At 47.3% G+C, this 17,845-nt stretch overlaps 1 protein-coding gene across 1 annotated transcript in view; it reads left to right on the forward strand.

Annotated features, from left to right (window-relative positions):
• The window catches only part of Gp210 (nucleoporin 210), a 77,131-nt gene that overhangs the window by 45,642 nt on the left and 13,644 nt on the right, over positions 1 to 17,845 (forward strand). The window contains exons 23-29 of the mRNA XM_084577091.1: positions 1,426 to 1,668; positions 3,228 to 3,322; positions 5,441 to 5,570; positions 8,859 to 9,034; positions 9,782 to 10,242; positions 15,806 to 15,946; positions 17,276 to 17,481. Of these exons, the coding sequence (XP_084433217.1) occupies positions 1,426 to 1,668; positions 3,228 to 3,322; positions 5,441 to 5,570; positions 8,859 to 9,034; positions 9,782 to 10,242; positions 15,806 to 15,946; positions 17,276 to 17,481 (1,452 nt within the window). The remainder of the gene's footprint in view (positions 1 to 1,425; positions 1,669 to 3,227; positions 3,323 to 5,440; positions 5,571 to 8,858; positions 9,035 to 9,781; positions 10,243 to 15,805; positions 15,947 to 17,275; positions 17,482 to 17,845) is intronic.

Below are 17,845 nucleotides of genomic sequence, written 5' to 3' on the forward strand. Positions count from 1 at the left end.
CCATTGTGACAGCCGCTCGGCTATATTTCTCCTGAACTATTTGCGTGAGGCGGTATTTTCGCGATGACAGAGTGGTCCTGCCGAAGCAGAACAGAATTATGATGTTGGGGGCTGCCACAAAAGCACACTAAACACAAAATTAGAATTCTTGTGTAAGCCTCAACGCAAGGCTTGTTTTCCAACCAAATGGTCTTGTTCTGAGACGCCTTGCATTCTTAGTGGGAATGAAAAAAGCTAAGTGATGCCTTAGCAGAACTGGGCATGCACTGATAACAAGCTCGTACGCAGTTCCATGGGCGGTGGTCCCGCAGTATCCTAAAGGTATAATCTAAATGTGCAGCGGATCTAATCTGTGGATTGCTTTTCGTTCCCTGATTAATAAGGCGTTTTTGAAAGGAAGGTTACCCATCTGACGTATATTTTGACCTCAAAAAATATTTCGGTTGTTGTGTGGTATCACTTATAGTGCGTATTTTTGCGGCCCCAATGACCTATGCTATAAGTGGTCTACGCTGTATTTTGAGTAGTGTCATGCACTGGAGATGAGTTTGAATAGAAAAAAAATCTACGCAGCCAACTATGCTGTCATTTTTATTTCCTTTTTGAAATGGTGTTATATGTACCCCACACAATACACAAATAAATGCCCATGGTGCTTAGAGACACCCACGCTATATCACACGACGTGGGAATGTCAGGGAATTCCAGTAGCACCTATCATAACAAACCCGAGTGTGGAGCAGTGGGAGGGAATGCTCTCCAGCGACCGGCGGGAAGACCAAGAAGGTCTGATCCGACGGGCCCAGCTGGCGGCGGCATTTTGCGAGGCCCTGGAATAAGGGTGGACGACCACCGCTACGGAAGATGGTAGACATCTAACCACCACAAACTCTATAGATGAATTAAATGTTTATTCTCTCTCTCTCGGTATAGCCCCCCCCCCCCCCTTCCGTAAATCTTCCAGTCCTCAAATATTGATTTCTCAAAATTTTCTCGGGAGAACCCTTCCCCAAGGGTAAAAAAAGATTGAAAACACTTGGGTTAAAGAGGTGAGTTACTGGCTTTTCAGGGCCCTCATTTTTATGTTCCAGTTGGAAACTGACTGTCAAGAGTGCCTGATCGGGCAATTTCTTCATTGTGGCTGCTTTATTATCCGATTTATAATGCAAAATTGTACAATTTGATATATATTGTTGGTGGACAGCAGCACAGCAAACATGCACAGAGGAAGACGAACAAGGCAAGCACTGTTTCTTCTCTGTTCCTTTTGTCTTTGTTTGCTTTATTATCTGTGGTTATGCTTCTTTTTATGTGTCCCACTACTGGAAATGCTTGCCTCTGTGTGCCCGAGAAATGAGAAGAGAGAGAGATAAGCTCCCAGTGGGGGAGAGTGCTGTGACCGTGGCGGTGAATGTGCCCCCACAGGTGCCAGTGCATGTGAAGGCTAATGGTGGCCTGGGTCCGGCCGTGGTCTGCTTGGCAGCCGACCTGGTGCGCCCTTTGCGCTGGGCGGTCTCGGAGCCTGGCCTGGTGTCCTTGGCGGCTCCTCTAACTCAGGATGCATCGCCTGACGGCCTCTGTGTGGCACATGTGCATGCATTGCAGCCGGGACGCGTGCAGCTACGCCTCCTGCGGGGCAACCGCACTGTGGCCCATCTTTCTCTCGAGGTAACTCCTGTTCTCGGCATTGCAAAGATTGCCTATGGAACTTACTTTGTTAAATTCACGCATGTGCAATCACTTGCCAAGCTTGAAACATGAGGTTTCTATAGTTGGGTACAACTCAAGAGCTCAGTGGCAGATGTCTCTCAATGTAGGCCTCCCGGCTAATGACAATGACTGATTGTCATGATCTTAGTTACATACTCACGACCTTAGTTACAACCATGGGTTGGTCACAAAGGCTTTCAAACCCTTATCTGCAGAGGTAGTACCTGATACATTAGCCCCGCACTATGGTGTCATGCGATACAGTAAAATTTAACCTGGAAAAATTATTAAAGAGGAACTTTATTTGCTACGCTAATACTAACTACTCTCTGGAGAAGCTTTATGGGCACCGGGCAGGAGTAACTCGCGCCATACCTTGGGAGAAGACGCGTGCAGACAAGCGTGATCTGAAATGAAAATGTTGCAGTCACTTCAAAGCTGCTTTATTTGAAGAAATCAGGTACTGTACAAACCTTGTAAGGGCCGCACTCTTTTTTCCAGATTCAAGGGCCAATTTTCGGGGTGAGGCCCATACATGCACCATACATAAAAAGAGAAAAAAATTTCTTTTTCAAGTAAAAACAAACTAATCAGTGAAGGTGGAGCGTTTATTTGCCATTCAATTGTCACACGTTGAATCTTCTGACTCCAAGCTGGTGCTATGCTCTGGCACACATTCAACCCACAAGTCATTGTCTTCAGTACCGTCTAAACTCTTTGAAATCTCGGTCACCTTGAAACTACGGAATATAATGTCCGTAGGTGCAGAGTTTCACACAGACAAAATCCAGCCAAGCACAGTCGTGAGCAGTGCCTGCTTGAGCCGCCGGTCGGCGTCTAGTCGTGATTGCCGTTTGCCATCCATCCTAAGTACTGCTTTCAGAATTAAACCTTAAAAGGCCAATTGATGCTGACGTCGTCCAGTGGTTGCAGCATGCCACTGAGGCCGCCCGGAATAACATTCATGTCAGTGTGGATACTGCGCAGGTGTTCTTTAACCCTATCCGTCAAGTGACCGCGGAAGTCGCAAAAGAAAGCTGGGGTGGCCGGGACCAAGGAGGCTTAAAGGAAACTGCTCTAGCCGAGGAGGCGTTCTTGAGCTGAAGCCGCGTGCCGCCATGGCAAGATGGCGACGGTCCGCCGTGATGCGTAGTCGGCGCGGTGGCTTCTTGATGTTGCAGTGAAAAATGGTTGTTTCGTGCGTTGTGTACGGCTGTATTGTGTACGGCTGTACAAATCGAGCGAAAAAGGGCTCTGGGATTAAGTGGGCTTAAAAAAAAGGGCTCTGGGCGAAAGTGGGCTTGAAAACTGAAGGCACGATGGTGTATGTATTCAAAGACAGACGCGAAGACGGGGAGCACATGTTCTTTTGTCCTAGCCGTGTGTTGTTGGAAGTGAAGCCCATGTTTGTTGACGTTCTAATGGTTTAAAACTTTTGTGCGAAGTGACATTTGTTCAAGCACCACCTGTGCTGTTCTTTTTTATGGCTTTGTTTTTTGTTTCTTTGTTTTGGGCAGGTAGTGCCACCTGTAGGCATACTGGTGCCTGCCCTTGATCGGCCCGAGTCCTTGGTGCTGAGCCCAGGAGCACAGCTGGCCATCAAGGTGTCCGGGTGGGTTTCCTGCAACAGCTGACCTATTGTTGCCTTAGGCAGAGCAGACAAGTGTCGTCAGGCTGGGTCTGTGAAACTATGCACACACTTAAAGTACTTAAAGTAATCAATGCATTTGTTGAAGGTTTCGTAGCTATGCTCTTGCGCCAGCTCATTCATTGGTGGGGAGCATTCACTTTTTGCATAACATGTTGATTACAAAATCTTTACATTTTAGTTAGGAAGGTGAAAAAATAAAGGGAAAGGGGTCTCAACCATCCAACACTGCATTAGCTTGAATTATGGGAGCGTGCTAATTGCAGGTGGTCACGTACTTAGCATACATATCCGAACGGATTGTTGCTAAAGTCTTGATGGAAGCAGGTGGTGGTGGTCTTGCTTTGGACGAGTTTACGAGTGTTAGCTGCTTGGGTTCAATCTGGCTGAACCTAGTTTAGAGCGGAAGCTTGATTTAGCATGGTGATACGGGCTTCGCTGTGGCTTAACTCCTTCATGGCTGTCTGCGAAGGTCAATGAAACGCAGCTGATGCGTTCTGATGGGCAACCTTCCATGGCTGTTTTTGAGCCTCAAGGACACCATAGCCGGCTCTAGTCGCCATGAAGGTGTCGAGGGCGTTTTGTATGTGTTCCAGGAAGTGAGCCAAATGGGCTGCCGTGGAGGGAAAGGGTGGGCAGGGGACTGGAAGATCCTGTGGCATGGTGTCAGGCGTTTTTGTATATTTGTGGGAATATGTACCGGTGCAAATAAAGTTTGGAAGATGTGTGAAGAAGCAACAACAGCAGCAATTGTGCAAAGTAGAAGACGAAGAGAATCAGCAGCAGAAAAACTGAGCGTCGACGGCTCCGCGTGCCACACCTGAGGTCAAGTTGCGGCATCAGATGAATGGCAGCAGTAGAGGCAACACTCTAAAACATTGTTACCATTGCTTTTTACACCGAGTGCTACGCTGATGGAGGAAGTAAAGGTTGAGCAGTGATGCGATTGCTACACGAACTGTGCCAAAAGGAAAAGCTTGCTACGTGCTGTTGCATTATGACAAAGTACAAGTAATCTGTTCCAAGCCTGCACCTGAAGTCCTTCATTTTTTTTTTTTAAGAAGGAAGTTCCCGGGTGCAGTGCATAATCCTTCATCAGCGTTTTATGACATTAGTGGAAAAACAATTCTTCAGTCAGTCTTTAGTGGAGCAAAACCTCGTTGAAAATTTTTTTTTTTAAATGTGGGAAAACTAATACAAGAAAACGTATGACCAAAATTGCCTGATTTTGAGAAAAATGTCACGTTTATGCTAGAAGTTGGTCCCTTGGATGATTAGTTGGTAGTTCGAGCGCAGCTTCGGAGAGAAATCTCGGGGACGTGCGAGTGCCACAGAATTTGGATCTACACAGCCGTGCAGGTTCGCTGCAAGCTGTTTGGACCACACTCGAGTGTTGAAGACAGGGTAAAATGCCATTTCGCTTCTGATCCCTGCTGGCGTCGTGTTGTGCCTTAGGTTGTATGCGTGCCACATGCCATTCCATCGGAAACAACAAAACAAAGCGGGGGCCTCACAGTCTGCTCCTCCTTGTGGCACTGAAGGCCATTCGCATGGCAGTTGCCGCACTTTTTCCTCTCGTAATCGCCTCCTAATTTGTACTTGTCTTCAGCTGGTTAAAAATTCAGAGGTAGGGAACTAATAAGTGCATGGCTGCTTAGACTGAACAAGTTCAATTATGCGTGTACTGTAGGTTAGGCTTTTGAGAAATACTATCATGGGCTAACAATTCATGTGTATGCTGCATAGAGGTTGGCTGATTAAAAAAAAAAAAAGTAAGTGTGCAGATATAAAGCTCTTGCCTGGGTTATCGCGAACAACTAGTAGAGATGAACAAACAGTTTTTATCAGGGAGTTAAATGCTGGTATATTTTATGCAGTATTTTTGTTCTTAATCCTTTTGATGTCATTGGAGTGCTCGTATATGCCCCACTCTGCGTTCAGAAATGTGCACTGAAACATTAAGCTAGTATTGCTCTTCAGTTTACTTTCGTTTTCTTTGTTCACAAGTTGCGGTGTTTGCTTTGATCATTTGGCAGTGTACAGCACCAGTGGGCCGAGTGGTAATGCTGTTGCATTGTGCAGAGAGGTGTTCCTGGAGCAGATCCAAGCGGTCGTCCGGTACGAGCCCCCTGTACTGCGTGCCCTGTCGGCTCCCGGCAGGGCTTTCCTGTCAGTCGAACGAGAGCAGCAAAACTACCTCTACAGAGTCCAGGTGGGCTTTATGCAGGATGCGATGCGTTTTCACTGTGTCCATTGGCAGAAACAGCGAGTGTCCCCTTCAGTGTACAGATGTCAATTTGGAGGCACATCATTCGTGGCTCCTCTCTTCAAATGATTTAAAATGTGCCGTGTATTACGTTATTTCTAATTGGATGAAGGGTTCCATCTACTTTTATCGCCGTGAAATTTGAGTGCAAACTACTCTTTAACATGCCAGCGCTAACCTATAAATCTTCGAAATTAGCATTGCAGTTCTTTTAATGTTTTCTTGGGCATTCTTTTAACACAAAAAAAAAAGCCTGCAGATGGTTGGCGAGATTTTAGCAACTTATGTGCATGAGTGCTACAAAAGAGAACCGACTGCCAGCAAGCCTGGCAGCCTGGCCATATCTCTTGCCAATTACTGCCACCTGTCAGAGGCATGCTCGTGACTTTTTAATGACCACTGCCCTATATCTTCCCGTAAGTGGCCTCTGCCCGTGCAAGAATAAATTTGGTGAAAATAGCCCCGCAGAATCTGCAGCTGCATCATAATCACAAACACCAACGACAGAGCTAGCACCATCGGCATCATTGGCTCAGAAACCGATCAAAGCGGTAGCTGCTGTGGCTTGTTGCATTTCATGTTTCTTGTAACTACTCTGTGTTCATGTTGCTTGCATATATGCTTAGGGTTAGCTAGGCCTCCTGGTGTGGTACACAGAGTAAAGTTAAAATTCTCGTGTGCTTATGATAGTCATGGAACTATCAAAGCCAAAGAAGAGATATCTGCAGATGTTATTGTGATTTTATACTTCTGAATTTTCGTGCTTCAGGATGTCGGAGCTGAGATGAGAAAGAAACAGCTCCAGCAGCATTGATGCTCAAAACTTTTTTTATTATTATTATTATTATTATTATTATTATTATTATTATTATTATTATTATTATTATAATTATTGCGCTCCTCACCCAGCCGTGCCTCATGCCGAAATTTCCTTGACCGGCGCTGTGTTGTGGCTTGCGACCGAGCATGGCGTGATGGCACTACAAGGCCCTCTCTGTAGAGCAGAATCCACAGGATCTGCCCAGTGGAGCTGTTTAGCCTGTTTAGATACGACTGCACAGAAAGGTGGCTGGTTCAGAACGAGAATTACTGGAGGAGCCATGGGCAAAGGAGCATCAATATTAGGCAGGTTCGAGTCTGTCAGCAGGCATTGAGAAAAGGTAAACGTTTTGCATTTGCCGCGACATGTGGATGTGACGTCAACATGTCTCACGACGGCAAGGGCAATTTAAGGCAATTTGAAACTGACACTGTCAGACTTTTCAGCCAATCACAGACATTGGTTAAGCGTGTTCTTCCATGCCCTGTCATCTGCAGGTATGATTTGCAAAAATTCAGAAAGCAAGAAAAAGTTTGCCAAAAAGCCGTTTAGTGTGTGTATAATTTTGCCTACTTAAAAGTCGTTATCTCCGTGACTGCTTCGTCTTACGTATCATGCACGGCCTGGAACCTCTGACACATGGTCGTTTAGCAATGCTAAGTTGTCTTGCACGATCGGAGTTCACACCAGAAAAGACGAAATGTTATGCTGTGCAAAAGCCAGAACGTTCCTCGCCTCACCGTGCAAGGAAACTCGAGTAGCGCATTTTCTTGTCTTCTTGCAGCGATGCGCTGCCTGCCGGGCGCTAACAGAATATGCATCGTACAAGAATGTCATTCGCCTTGCGACGCTAGGTTTAATAGGCATCATAGCATGTGTGGCTCGCAAGGTGTAACATGGTTATTAGTTTACTATCAAATAGCAAGCTCCCAAAACAATAAACATGTTAGTATTGATTTGCGCATGACTTCAACAACAATGCGCACAGCAGAAATGTAGCCCAGGGGAAGACCACTCTACACTGACAACAGACGTGGATATTGCTTGCAGAGTGCCTCTCCTAGCTGTTAGCCAAGACATCACGAGCAATGTACCTTAGGAAGGTTTTAATGCAGTATCACGTGACATTTATTTTAACGAAAAAATGGCAGTCCTGTGCAAAGGCCGCGGCAACTGTGGCCCTTACACAAGTATATATGATACATAGACGCTGTTATACCAGTCCCTCAAAAAAGCATTCGGAAGTTTTAGAACAGCAGTTTGCATGATATTATGTTGTTCGTCACACCTGCACTTTCTGTTGAGTAAGTGCAAACCAGGCAGCAGCGACTACTTCAGCTTAGTATTTGGTTTTTTGAACTGAAGCCATTTTTGTCTGTGAGCTGACTTTCTTCTTTAAACCTAGCCAAAGCAGAATCATGACCCGAAGGAAAATAATGAAAGGTATTTAGCTCTAATGTATGTCTCTGTAGGTCAGATAAGACCAAATGAAATGCCATTGCTCTGTTTATAATGAATGAACAGACTGAAGATATGACAAGCATTACCAAAGCAGGACTGGGATGGTCTGCTTTGAAGTGCCCCGCCTTGTTGGCTGTGCAGTTTTATTGTGTGCAAGAGTCTCGAGCGCTAAGCTTGAGCAATAGTGTATGTTTTGAGAGCACACGTTAGGGCTAAATTTGAAATGTGCATTTTAAACACATTTTGTCCCATATACATACTATATAGCCATTTTATACTGGCAGTACATTCTGCTGCACCAGAACGTTGCCTCTGCACTTATCCTAGCTTCGGTGGTGCTCAAGGGAACTACCGAGATGGAGTATAGAACTGAATTCCTGTCAGTTCTCATCAGCGCTCATCAGTATGCGACACAACTCTCCAACATCTGCTGCCGGTAAAGGCCACCATTTTGGATCATGCCTTGAGCAAAACTACTTTGACTAATTTTTGAAGCTAGCGATGTCTCCTACTGTGAGGCCCGTGCAAAAGGACTCATTGGACACTGCCTGAAATTTTCAGTGGGGCCTTGAGCTTAATTTTACATGCAGCCAAGGATATTTAAAATGCATGGTAAGCAAATTTGTAATCATTTCATTGATTTTGATTCGCGAGCTCTTCTTAATTCATACCAGGAGGAGGGTGTTAACACGTAAATACACTGAAAAAAATTTTAACAATTGGGGCCTAGAAAAGCTGATAATTTAAATTTTTCACTGGTTGTATTTTATAAACAGTGCGTGACTGTGTAGGTCTGAACAAAGTTTCCCATCCAGTCAGCCTCCTTCCTTGTCCTCTGCTTCCTCTTGTTTGATCACTTGTGGACACAGTGTGCACAGTGTTCGCCAACTTGGTTCAACTTCCCCTGCAAACCCCTGTGTCTAGGAGTACCACAGTGAGTGTTATTTTGGCAGGTGGACCCCGTGTCCTACGCGCTGGTGCGGCCAGCAGGCGGGGAGCCCTGGGTCGCGGCTGACGCGCCCCTCTCTCTGCCTGTGGGGCTGGAGCTGCTGCTGGAGGTGGTCGTCTGCAATGGCCGGGGGCAGCGCTTCCATGCGGCCAACCTGAGCCTGGAGGCCCTCAGCTCACGGTGGGTGTCCAGTGCATAGCCTGGCAATTTGGACATTGGGTTCGAATGCATTGAGGGACTCTTGTTTTGTTGTTGGGGTCGAAATAAACATTCCAGAAAGTTTCTTGTCATCGATGTCAGCTGGAAGATAAGGAAGCACGATCGAGTGGAGGAGGCAAATTGAAGGGGGGGGGGGGGGGGCATGTGTTTGCACTATGTGCTGATGCCCACGATACGTGAGCAGACATTTGTGAAATGCAATACACAGCAGCTTCATGCTGTTTAAAAACATTTATGGCAGCATGTGGCCACTAATGGTATCTGCAGTGGTAGCTTGCTGGGCACTTTGTGGCCAGCGGCTTACTTTGTGCCATGACAGGTGGTTAACCATGTGTGCTGCTTGATTAACTCGCACTTTTCTGTTGGAGCTGAGCTGCAGAAATTGGCTTTTTGTACAAGCATCATGCATCTGGGTGATGTCATTCCAGTCAGTGCTGTTTACCCATTGCACTGAACATTTCTCCAGAAGAAGCGCTTTGCTGCTGATGAGCTGCGAAGGTGCAGCCTTGGTCAAGAATATGCGGGCTTTGTCTCTGTGCCGTCCAACATGGTCAGGAAGGGGAGAGAGAGGATAAGAATTATAAGGGCGCATTGTTAATTGCATGGGTGCTGTACGGAGGCCTCACACCATTAACTAGCAGCAAAAATGATTATCGGCAGTGCTTGAGACAAATCCTGTACTGATGGAGTGGTGGTCGAACTGTGCAGGAGTGACCTGGTATCGGTGGAACCAGCAGGCGACCTCTGGCGGCTGCGTGTACACGGGGCTGGCCACGCGCTGGTGCACTGGTCGGGTAGCACTGGTGATCAGGTGCAGGCCCTGCTACCTCTCTCCATGGCCGAGCATCCGTTGGTGCCCCTGCTGGTGGGCGAGCGGATGTGGTTGCGGGGCCCCCTGGCCGCTGGCCACTGGGTGGCCGAAGGCGGTCCCTTGAGGCTGGTGCCGGTGGAGCCTGGGTGCAGCCTGGCACACCTGACTGGCCCTGGCGAAGCAGTTGCCCTCTGGACGGGCTCACCCCAAGGGCGGCTGAGACGTGCCCTGGTTGCCCAGCCGGCTGACACCCTGCGCCTGGAAGGGGGGAAAATGGAGGCCACCCCTCTGCTGCTGGCTCCTGGCCAGGAGATTCTCCTTCCCGTGAGGCTTGGTGGTCGCCCCTCCAATGTTCATGGTCAGTTCAACTTGTAGGGCTAAACTGCTAAGGCCTCGTGTTGACCTTGTTTTTTGGTGGTGCACTTACGTTTCCTTCTTGGGATCACTGTGGGTCAAAGTTTAAGGTGAGCTCGGCCATTTGAGCCTGCAGGAAATCTGCACCATCAGTTAGGCATCGTAGTGACATGCTCTTCTGTGCCTGGTCCTAAAAGGGCATAATGCAGTTGTGGCATAATGCAGTCTGCGATCCGTCACTGTGACCTGCTACTGCGCACTGCACACTGACCGGTCCCAACGCAGCAGCAGGCTTGCATGCTGCCATCCAGTGCAGTGGAATGCATGGGGGCAGATCCCGGTAATGGATTGTTGCAGGTCACGCTATGCTAAAGCTCCCTAGTTAAAACAACTGCAGAGGGGATCTTCGTGAGCATTCGAGTTAAATTTAAAAGCTCTGCATGAATCCTACTGTTTACAAATAATTTATTAAAAATTGTTTTCTTGCTACTGCTTGCGACCTATCGGGCCAACACCTCACCTTGTGTTTTTAGCCGCTTTTCCACTGATGACATAAAGTAGGTAATCGGGGTGCGCTTTCTAATTGGGCACGACCACTGAGAGGGTGCTTCGGAAATTGCTATTGTGGACCCCATTCACAACCTGTGTGTTGCCGGCTAAAAACACAAGGTGAGGCGTTGGCCTGGTAGGTCGCAAGCAGTAGCAAGAATTCAATTTTTAAGCAATTATTTTTAAACAGTAGGGTTCGTGGAGAGTTTTTAAATGTAACTTGGAGGCTCAGGGGTCACATGTACCTATGGTGTTACAGTTGAATCCCGCTATAACGAAATTCACGGTGCACGAAAAAAAATTCGTTCTCGCGGAACTTCGTTATCGCAAAAATTTGACGTGAAACGCAGAAAGAATTGCCCAAGCAGCAGCAAAGGCGTTTAATGCCAAAAATCTGTAAGCTTGGTTTGCTTACGCTTCACGGCGAGCAACGCCGTCACGCGGTTTTCGCACTCGGTCAGCAAACCCATTGCAACATCGTCGTCTCGGACAGCAACGGAATTCCTGATGACATCAAAAGCGTCCATCACCTGTACGGCGGTTGCCGCAGCCGGCGCTTCCTGTACGTCGTCGTCTTCTTCATCGGAAGAGTCCTTATCATTCCGGGCAGCTTTTATGATCTGCTCATCACTCACATCTTCGTGAACAACAACACAAGCGTCAGCGCCGATGTATTCGTCGAGCTCGAGATTAGGCGGCACGGTTCCTATTTCTCCCAGCGTTTTCCAGGCGGCCGCAATCCCCGGAGCTGGTGACGCCTCTTCGTCGTCGTCTGTAACGCCTGGTGTTAGGCCAGCAGAGTGTACGGGTCGACCTTCGGCAAATCCGGCGTGCCTGAAACAGTTCACAATTACTGAGCGCCCCAGTGTGCTCCAGGCAGCAGACATAATCTGCAGTGCCACGTACAAGTCCACCTTCGTGTCTCGGCCGGTTTCAGTGTTAAAAAGCAGCCGCTGAATTAACCTCCCGCGGTAAGCGCGCTTCAGGCTAAGAATCACGCCCTGATCGAGAGGCTGTAAGACAGACGTGCAATTGGGAGGGAAAAACCTCAGCTCCGTGTTAGTGAGCTTGACTTCGTCGGAGTGATGCGCTGAACAATTGTCCGAAAGCAAGCAAACTTTACGGCCCTGCCGCTTCATGTCGCGGTCGAATGCCATCATCCACTCGGTGAAAATAGCGCGGGTCATCCATGACTTGTTGTTCGCCTTGTACTGCACAGGTAGGCTACGAGTTCCCTTAAAACAGCGCGGCTTGGCACTTTTGCCTATGACTAACGGCGGACGCTTGTCCGAGCCATCCATGTTTGTGCAAAGCAGCACTGTGATGCGTTTTTTGCTGTGTTTGCCGCCGTGACAGCGCTGCCCCTTGAAGTCGAGCGTCCTAGCCAGCAACATCTCGTAGAATAGCCCGGTCTCGTCGGCGTTGTAAATGTCTGCAGGCGCGAAGTTGCTTAAAATTCCGGCCATGTTACTCGCCTTCCAAGCAGCTGCTCCGTCCACGTCTGCTGACATTGACTCGCCGCACAACACTTTTCCAACGATGTTATGGCGGGCCTTGAAACGGTTTAGCCAGCCAATGCTGGCTTTAAAATCATCAATGCCAAGTATAGGCATGCATAGTTCAAGGCTTTCTGCTGGACGATGCTTCCGGACAGGGGGACGTTGCTGGCTCGTGCTTCCACAAACCACGCATGCACTGCTTTGTCCAACTCTTCATGGAGGGGCCGCGTCACCTTTTTGTGCTTCGAGGATGTGCCTGAAGCAAGTGCCATTCTCACGCTGTCCTTATTGCCTAGAATCGTTGACAGCGAACTTGCAGGAATTCCGAAGTCTTCAGCAATTGCCGCTTTCTTCCTTCCGCTTTCTGCTGTGGCGATTATTTGAGCTTTTTGCTCAAGGGAAAAAGTTTTGCGTTTTTTCACTTGCGTTGCCATCGTGTCCTGCGGATGAAAACTCGTCGTTGTCGAAGAGAAAGGCAGCGAGTGAACAACGCGACCACGACACAAAGCCAAAATGGCGGAACTGCAATCACGTGATTTCATGCTTAATGTGGCTTTGGATTTGACTTGGACTTCTCGCCAATAAAACTAGTTTCGGTTTCGATTTTGAACGGGAAAATTTCGTTGAAGCGGAAACGCTCTGCAAAAATGGTTCGTTGTGCAGAGAAATTTAGGCCATTAATTCTTATAGGATACTCGCGGGGAATAAAAAATTATTCGTTGTGGCGGTATTCGTTGTGGCGGGATTCAACTGTAGTGAAGCTAGGAGGACCCTGGTTTTAGACCTATGTTTTCTATTTATGGATAGAGTTACACCAAACTTTCGCAGTTTGCGTAATTTTGTGTTCCGATTCTAAAGCAGCAAACATTTTTCTTTTTTTTTTTTCGATACAGCAATGAAGGTATGGCTTTTTTTTTTTTTTTGGAAAGGCTGGGGGTAATCTTGGTTATTGAACGTTAGGCCTTGTGGAGAAGATTTCTATCTATAAATGGGTGTAGTAACCAAGGAGTGCAAGAAGGCATAGATGATCATTCTAGGGTAATTTAGATGAAAGTTACAGCATGTTTAACAGGAAAAGCTCATTTTGACAAATCAGACAATGATTTGAAAATGTCCTTGACCAACCAGTGGTGTAAAGTTAGTATTATTGTAGAGCTGTTTCATTTATCTTCCTAGCAAAAAGAGAATGATAGCAATAGCTGATTTAGAAGCTGAGATATTGCTCTTCCAAAATTCTGAATTCGTCAAAAGTGCAGTTTTGAGAAACTGGGGAAAAACTTAATGGTATATTTTTGAAGCACGAAAGTTAACACCAACTCATTTAAGTGTGTTTTGATTGCTTTCTAGGGTTGATGCACCAATTACCGTCGGTATAATTGCCCTTCCAAAAAGGAAATAGCTGGCGAACAGAATGCGTGGTCAGGAGGCTAGTATCAGGATGGGTGCATTTGCATTGCGACCTCCTTGAAGTTGGCACTTAAATTGTGGCATGTGAGTCATTCTTACAATCACACCTTAAACACAGCCGGCCCGTATCAAGTGATATGCGGTCTTTGCTCGTCTTTGCTCGTCTTGCACTGCTTAAAGTTCAGGAGAAGGTTTATTTCAACAAGGTCTTGGGATTCTGCATGTCACAGGATCCCGTTTCTCGACTGCTGCTGCGGCTGTTCCAGTAATTCTGCCTGACAGCGCGATCATCATGGCATTGAAAGCAGCTTAGACATCACTTTTTCATTTGCATGATTACACTGCATGATTACATGATTGCACTGTCATGATTACAGTGCCTGTATGCGGTAAGATTTAACTTGAGGTGATCATAGCCACTTCTTGCTGTTGTGCTATGCACTGCTGGCTATGCTGTTACCGGGCCATCGCGAAATGCATTTCGTCATTGGTAGTGTTACGAGCATCTTCAACCTTTGCCGAGAAGCGTACCGGCTCGGCGGATGCCGGCAAGACTGAACTCCGAAAAAGACAGACACAGGTACACCACATTAAACTACACACACACAACACCTGCACTGCTCGTGCTGTCCTGCCTTTTCGTTCACAAAATCACGGCCGGTCTCGAGGGAGAGTGCGCGCTCTTTCCTACGGCCTTTTCAATTGCCGCGGAAACAATGGGAGCTTTTTTCCTCGAGTTACACTTTCCGCCGCCGCAAGGGGCACGACCTGCTCACTATTGGCTCCGCGTCTGCTTCAGCGCCGGCGGGTGGCTTTTGCCTGGTTTCGCGCGGTCACCCGTGGATTTTGTGGTGAGTGCAGCCAGACTCCTGATTTTTAAATGCACTTTTGAGTTGTATGAGCACTGCCATATAGTATCGCAAAAAATTGTCTTTGCATGCGTGAAAATAGCTTTTGCAAATAACTACCCACAGAACCTGCAGCTGCATTGCAGTCGCCGGCATTACCATCAGCGGCTGCCCTAACTTTGTAGGCATCATCGACTAAGCAGCCAGTGAAAGCCAAATCAAGGGAAGCTTATTGCGGCTTGTTTAGTACAGCTGGTACAGCATCCTAGAAGGCTTTGCAATGAGCGAATGCGGCCTTCTTCCCATGAGTCTACAGAGTAGCTGCCACAGTGCTGTCTTAGACCACAAAGCCCCTGCAGCGAAAGGACTATTTGGACCCGGCATGTATGAAACTTTGCTACCTTGCTTTCCCCCATGACACAGTTATTGAAACAAGATGTCTGCGTTCACTCTAGAAGATTTTGAAAGTGTCAGAATTTACGTCATGATTGTGCCTATAAGTATTACAGCACAAATGTAGGAACAAAAAAAATACATGCATTCACTGCACTTGCTCAAAGTGGGTAATTAGACATCTTGGTCTCATCAGGGGTCATGTATGGCAAAAGAATTTTATGTGGAGTTTGAGCCTAGCAGCATTCTTATGTGACCAGTCAACATAGTAAATGATGGTGAAGGAAGCGAAAAGAACTCGATCCTCAAAAATCTTCCTCAAGATAATCGATCTGTCCGAATATTTTGGAGATTCTTCAATTGAATAATAGCCAGACATTGAACAAATGATATTCATTGTCAACACACCGCCTCACGCCAGAGTCTGCACTTAATTTTTCACAGTTCGCGCACCAAACACAACGCGCACCGAGCTCACACTCGAGCCCACCACGACCACGCCAACACGGATCATACTCGCGCACCACCACATACACACATACCCGACATGCCGTTCCCGTAATGGCATTTCCCCTCCGGTCAGTTTTGCCGGCATTCCTCTCTCTCCAGCCACGCCTCTGTGTCCCGTATGGCGATGGACACACCAAAACAAAATGCCACTACCACTTCCAGTGTCTGTGTCTCCATCAATCGGGATGAGTTGAATTCGGGGAGATGGCGACACTTTCGATAACGACGCAAACTCGGAATACAGGCCCCACACTGGCCCTTACATCGTATTTAATATTTAGAGTATTTGTGCACCACTGCTTGTCAGCATGACACTGCACAGGTGCTGGTGTGTGAGGCTGAATGTGTGGAATGATTTCAGGGGAGCCTTGTGGGACCATGCCTGTCCTTGAGGAGGGGAGCGACTATGTGCCTTTCTCCTGCTGGGTGGCACACCAGGGCAACAAGTCTGATGCCACGCCAGACCTCGTGCAAGTGTCAGCAGGCTTCAGCTTGGCTAACGGTGAGTGGTCTCGAATGGGGCACCTTCTGTTCGAGGACTCTGCACTCTTGTGCAGAGTTCTGTTAATTCCACTCTCATGCAACGCAGGGTGGGGAGGTCACCATCTCAAGGCCGTTCGTAGGTTATGAGAAAGAGCGTAGTAAAGGGCTTCGAGGTTTTTGACCTCTTGGGGTTGTTTTCGCATTGCACACCGCATCGGTGTTTTTACATCCATCACGAAATTTTGATGCAGTCAGTCCTGCAACCTTGGGTCTGGTATCTGAATGCAGTCACGCCTAAAGTTGCCATGCCTCCAGAGCAATGAAAGCCTTTGAAGTTGGGGATCTGTGAAGCCACGCTGCATTAAAAGCACAGCATATTATTTGGGCACCTAATTTTTGCTGGCAGAATTTTAAATTCTGAAAATTGGGAGCAGAGAGTCTAATATTTCTCACTTAGTGGCCTTTTGTGCAACAGTGGCCACCATGTTGCCATTCCCTTCCTCACGGCTCCATGTTTTGTCCTGTGCAGTTCTGTGCCCATGTCTCCTTTTGAATCCCCCTTTTATACTTGTCATAGCTGTTTACTGCCTGCTATTCTTTTTCAGTGGCTATCGCCACCCTCCTTACACACTTTGCCTCAATGATCAAAAGTAGTCAAAAAGTTGTCTTTTTCTTGCACGTTACTAACTTGATGCGCGAGATCATGGTTAATGTGAAAACAGTGAAAACAAACATTCACTCTATGTCTGTGAAGCAGAATATTTAAGTGGAAAACTTGCAATATATTTGTGCAAATATGTTAGTGCATTGCTTTCTTCATGGGCCAATGTCATGATCAAAGAGTGCAGCCATGGTTCTTGACGAGCTGGCTTGCTTGAACAGTTTGGGGAAATAAGACATGCAGAAATTTGTTTGTTACTGGATTCAATTCTGTTAGAGAATTTCAAAAAATTATTTATATCCCCAAATTCTTTCATTCACGCAATGCCCACAAACTATCAAACGATGAGAATGTGGTGACTAACAAGCAGGCCCTCAAAAAATGTTAAGATCAATCTTGGCAGACACGGGGCTTAACATAGGTCCCATAACAACCTTGCAGACACTAGAAAGCATCCCTGAGCAAGTTACTGAGAGAAGGAAGCACTGCTGCTGCTGCTGCAGTGCCCAGATTACACCGTCCAGCTTTGGTGCCGCCAAGATGTTTTGTAGCTGCCAGATGCAGCGTAGCAACACTGAGAAGTTTGTTGTCGTCGCCATCCAGTCTGTTGCAGCTTCAAAGTTCCACGCGCTACCCTTTGTTGCTCGCTAAATTGTGGGCTGTACACCCATTTGCTTGTGGACACAGGTGGCCACTGGTGCCGAGTATGGAGTGTGGCAGATTTGACCTTTCCCGAGGTGCCCCTGCTGGTGGGTGCCCAGCTGCCTGGCCGAGAAACCCAGCAGCTACCCCTGCTGCTGGTTGCACCTGTCCAGTTGGTGTCGGTGGAGATGCGAGGCGACCAAGCAGTAGTGGTTTTCCTCGCCGGCCCCACTGTGGCCTCCAAGATCCAGGTGCGCTACTGAACCTTGCATTTACTGACTTTTCTCGGAAGCTGCATGCAAGTTGCTGTTAACATGGATAGCAGTGCGGAGGCAACCGCACGCAGATTGTACCATGTTCTGAATGCAGTGCCCCTGCAATGCAGAACACTTTACTACTTGTGCTTGCATTCGCGGTGCAGGCACATTTAAGTGCCTTGCAGATTGTTCAAACCAAGGCGCCATGCAAGGAGGCCGAAAACAGATAAAGCAAAATTCAAGGTGCCCTCAAGTGATGAGGCTGAAATTCTCTATGGGCTTTCACATCGCGCCTGTAAAGTTGTGAGCTCATAATGTTCTCGGAAGTTGTCCAGTACCCAAACATACATTGTCGTTA

The sequence above is a fragment of the Amblyomma maculatum genome, chromosome 8 (genome assembly GCF_055883805.1).
Source record: "Amblyomma maculatum isolate TAMU_Amacu chromosome 8, ASM5588380v1, whole genome shotgun sequence".
NCBI lineage: Eukaryota > Metazoa > Arthropoda > Arachnida > Ixodida > Ixodidae > Amblyomma > Amblyomma maculatum.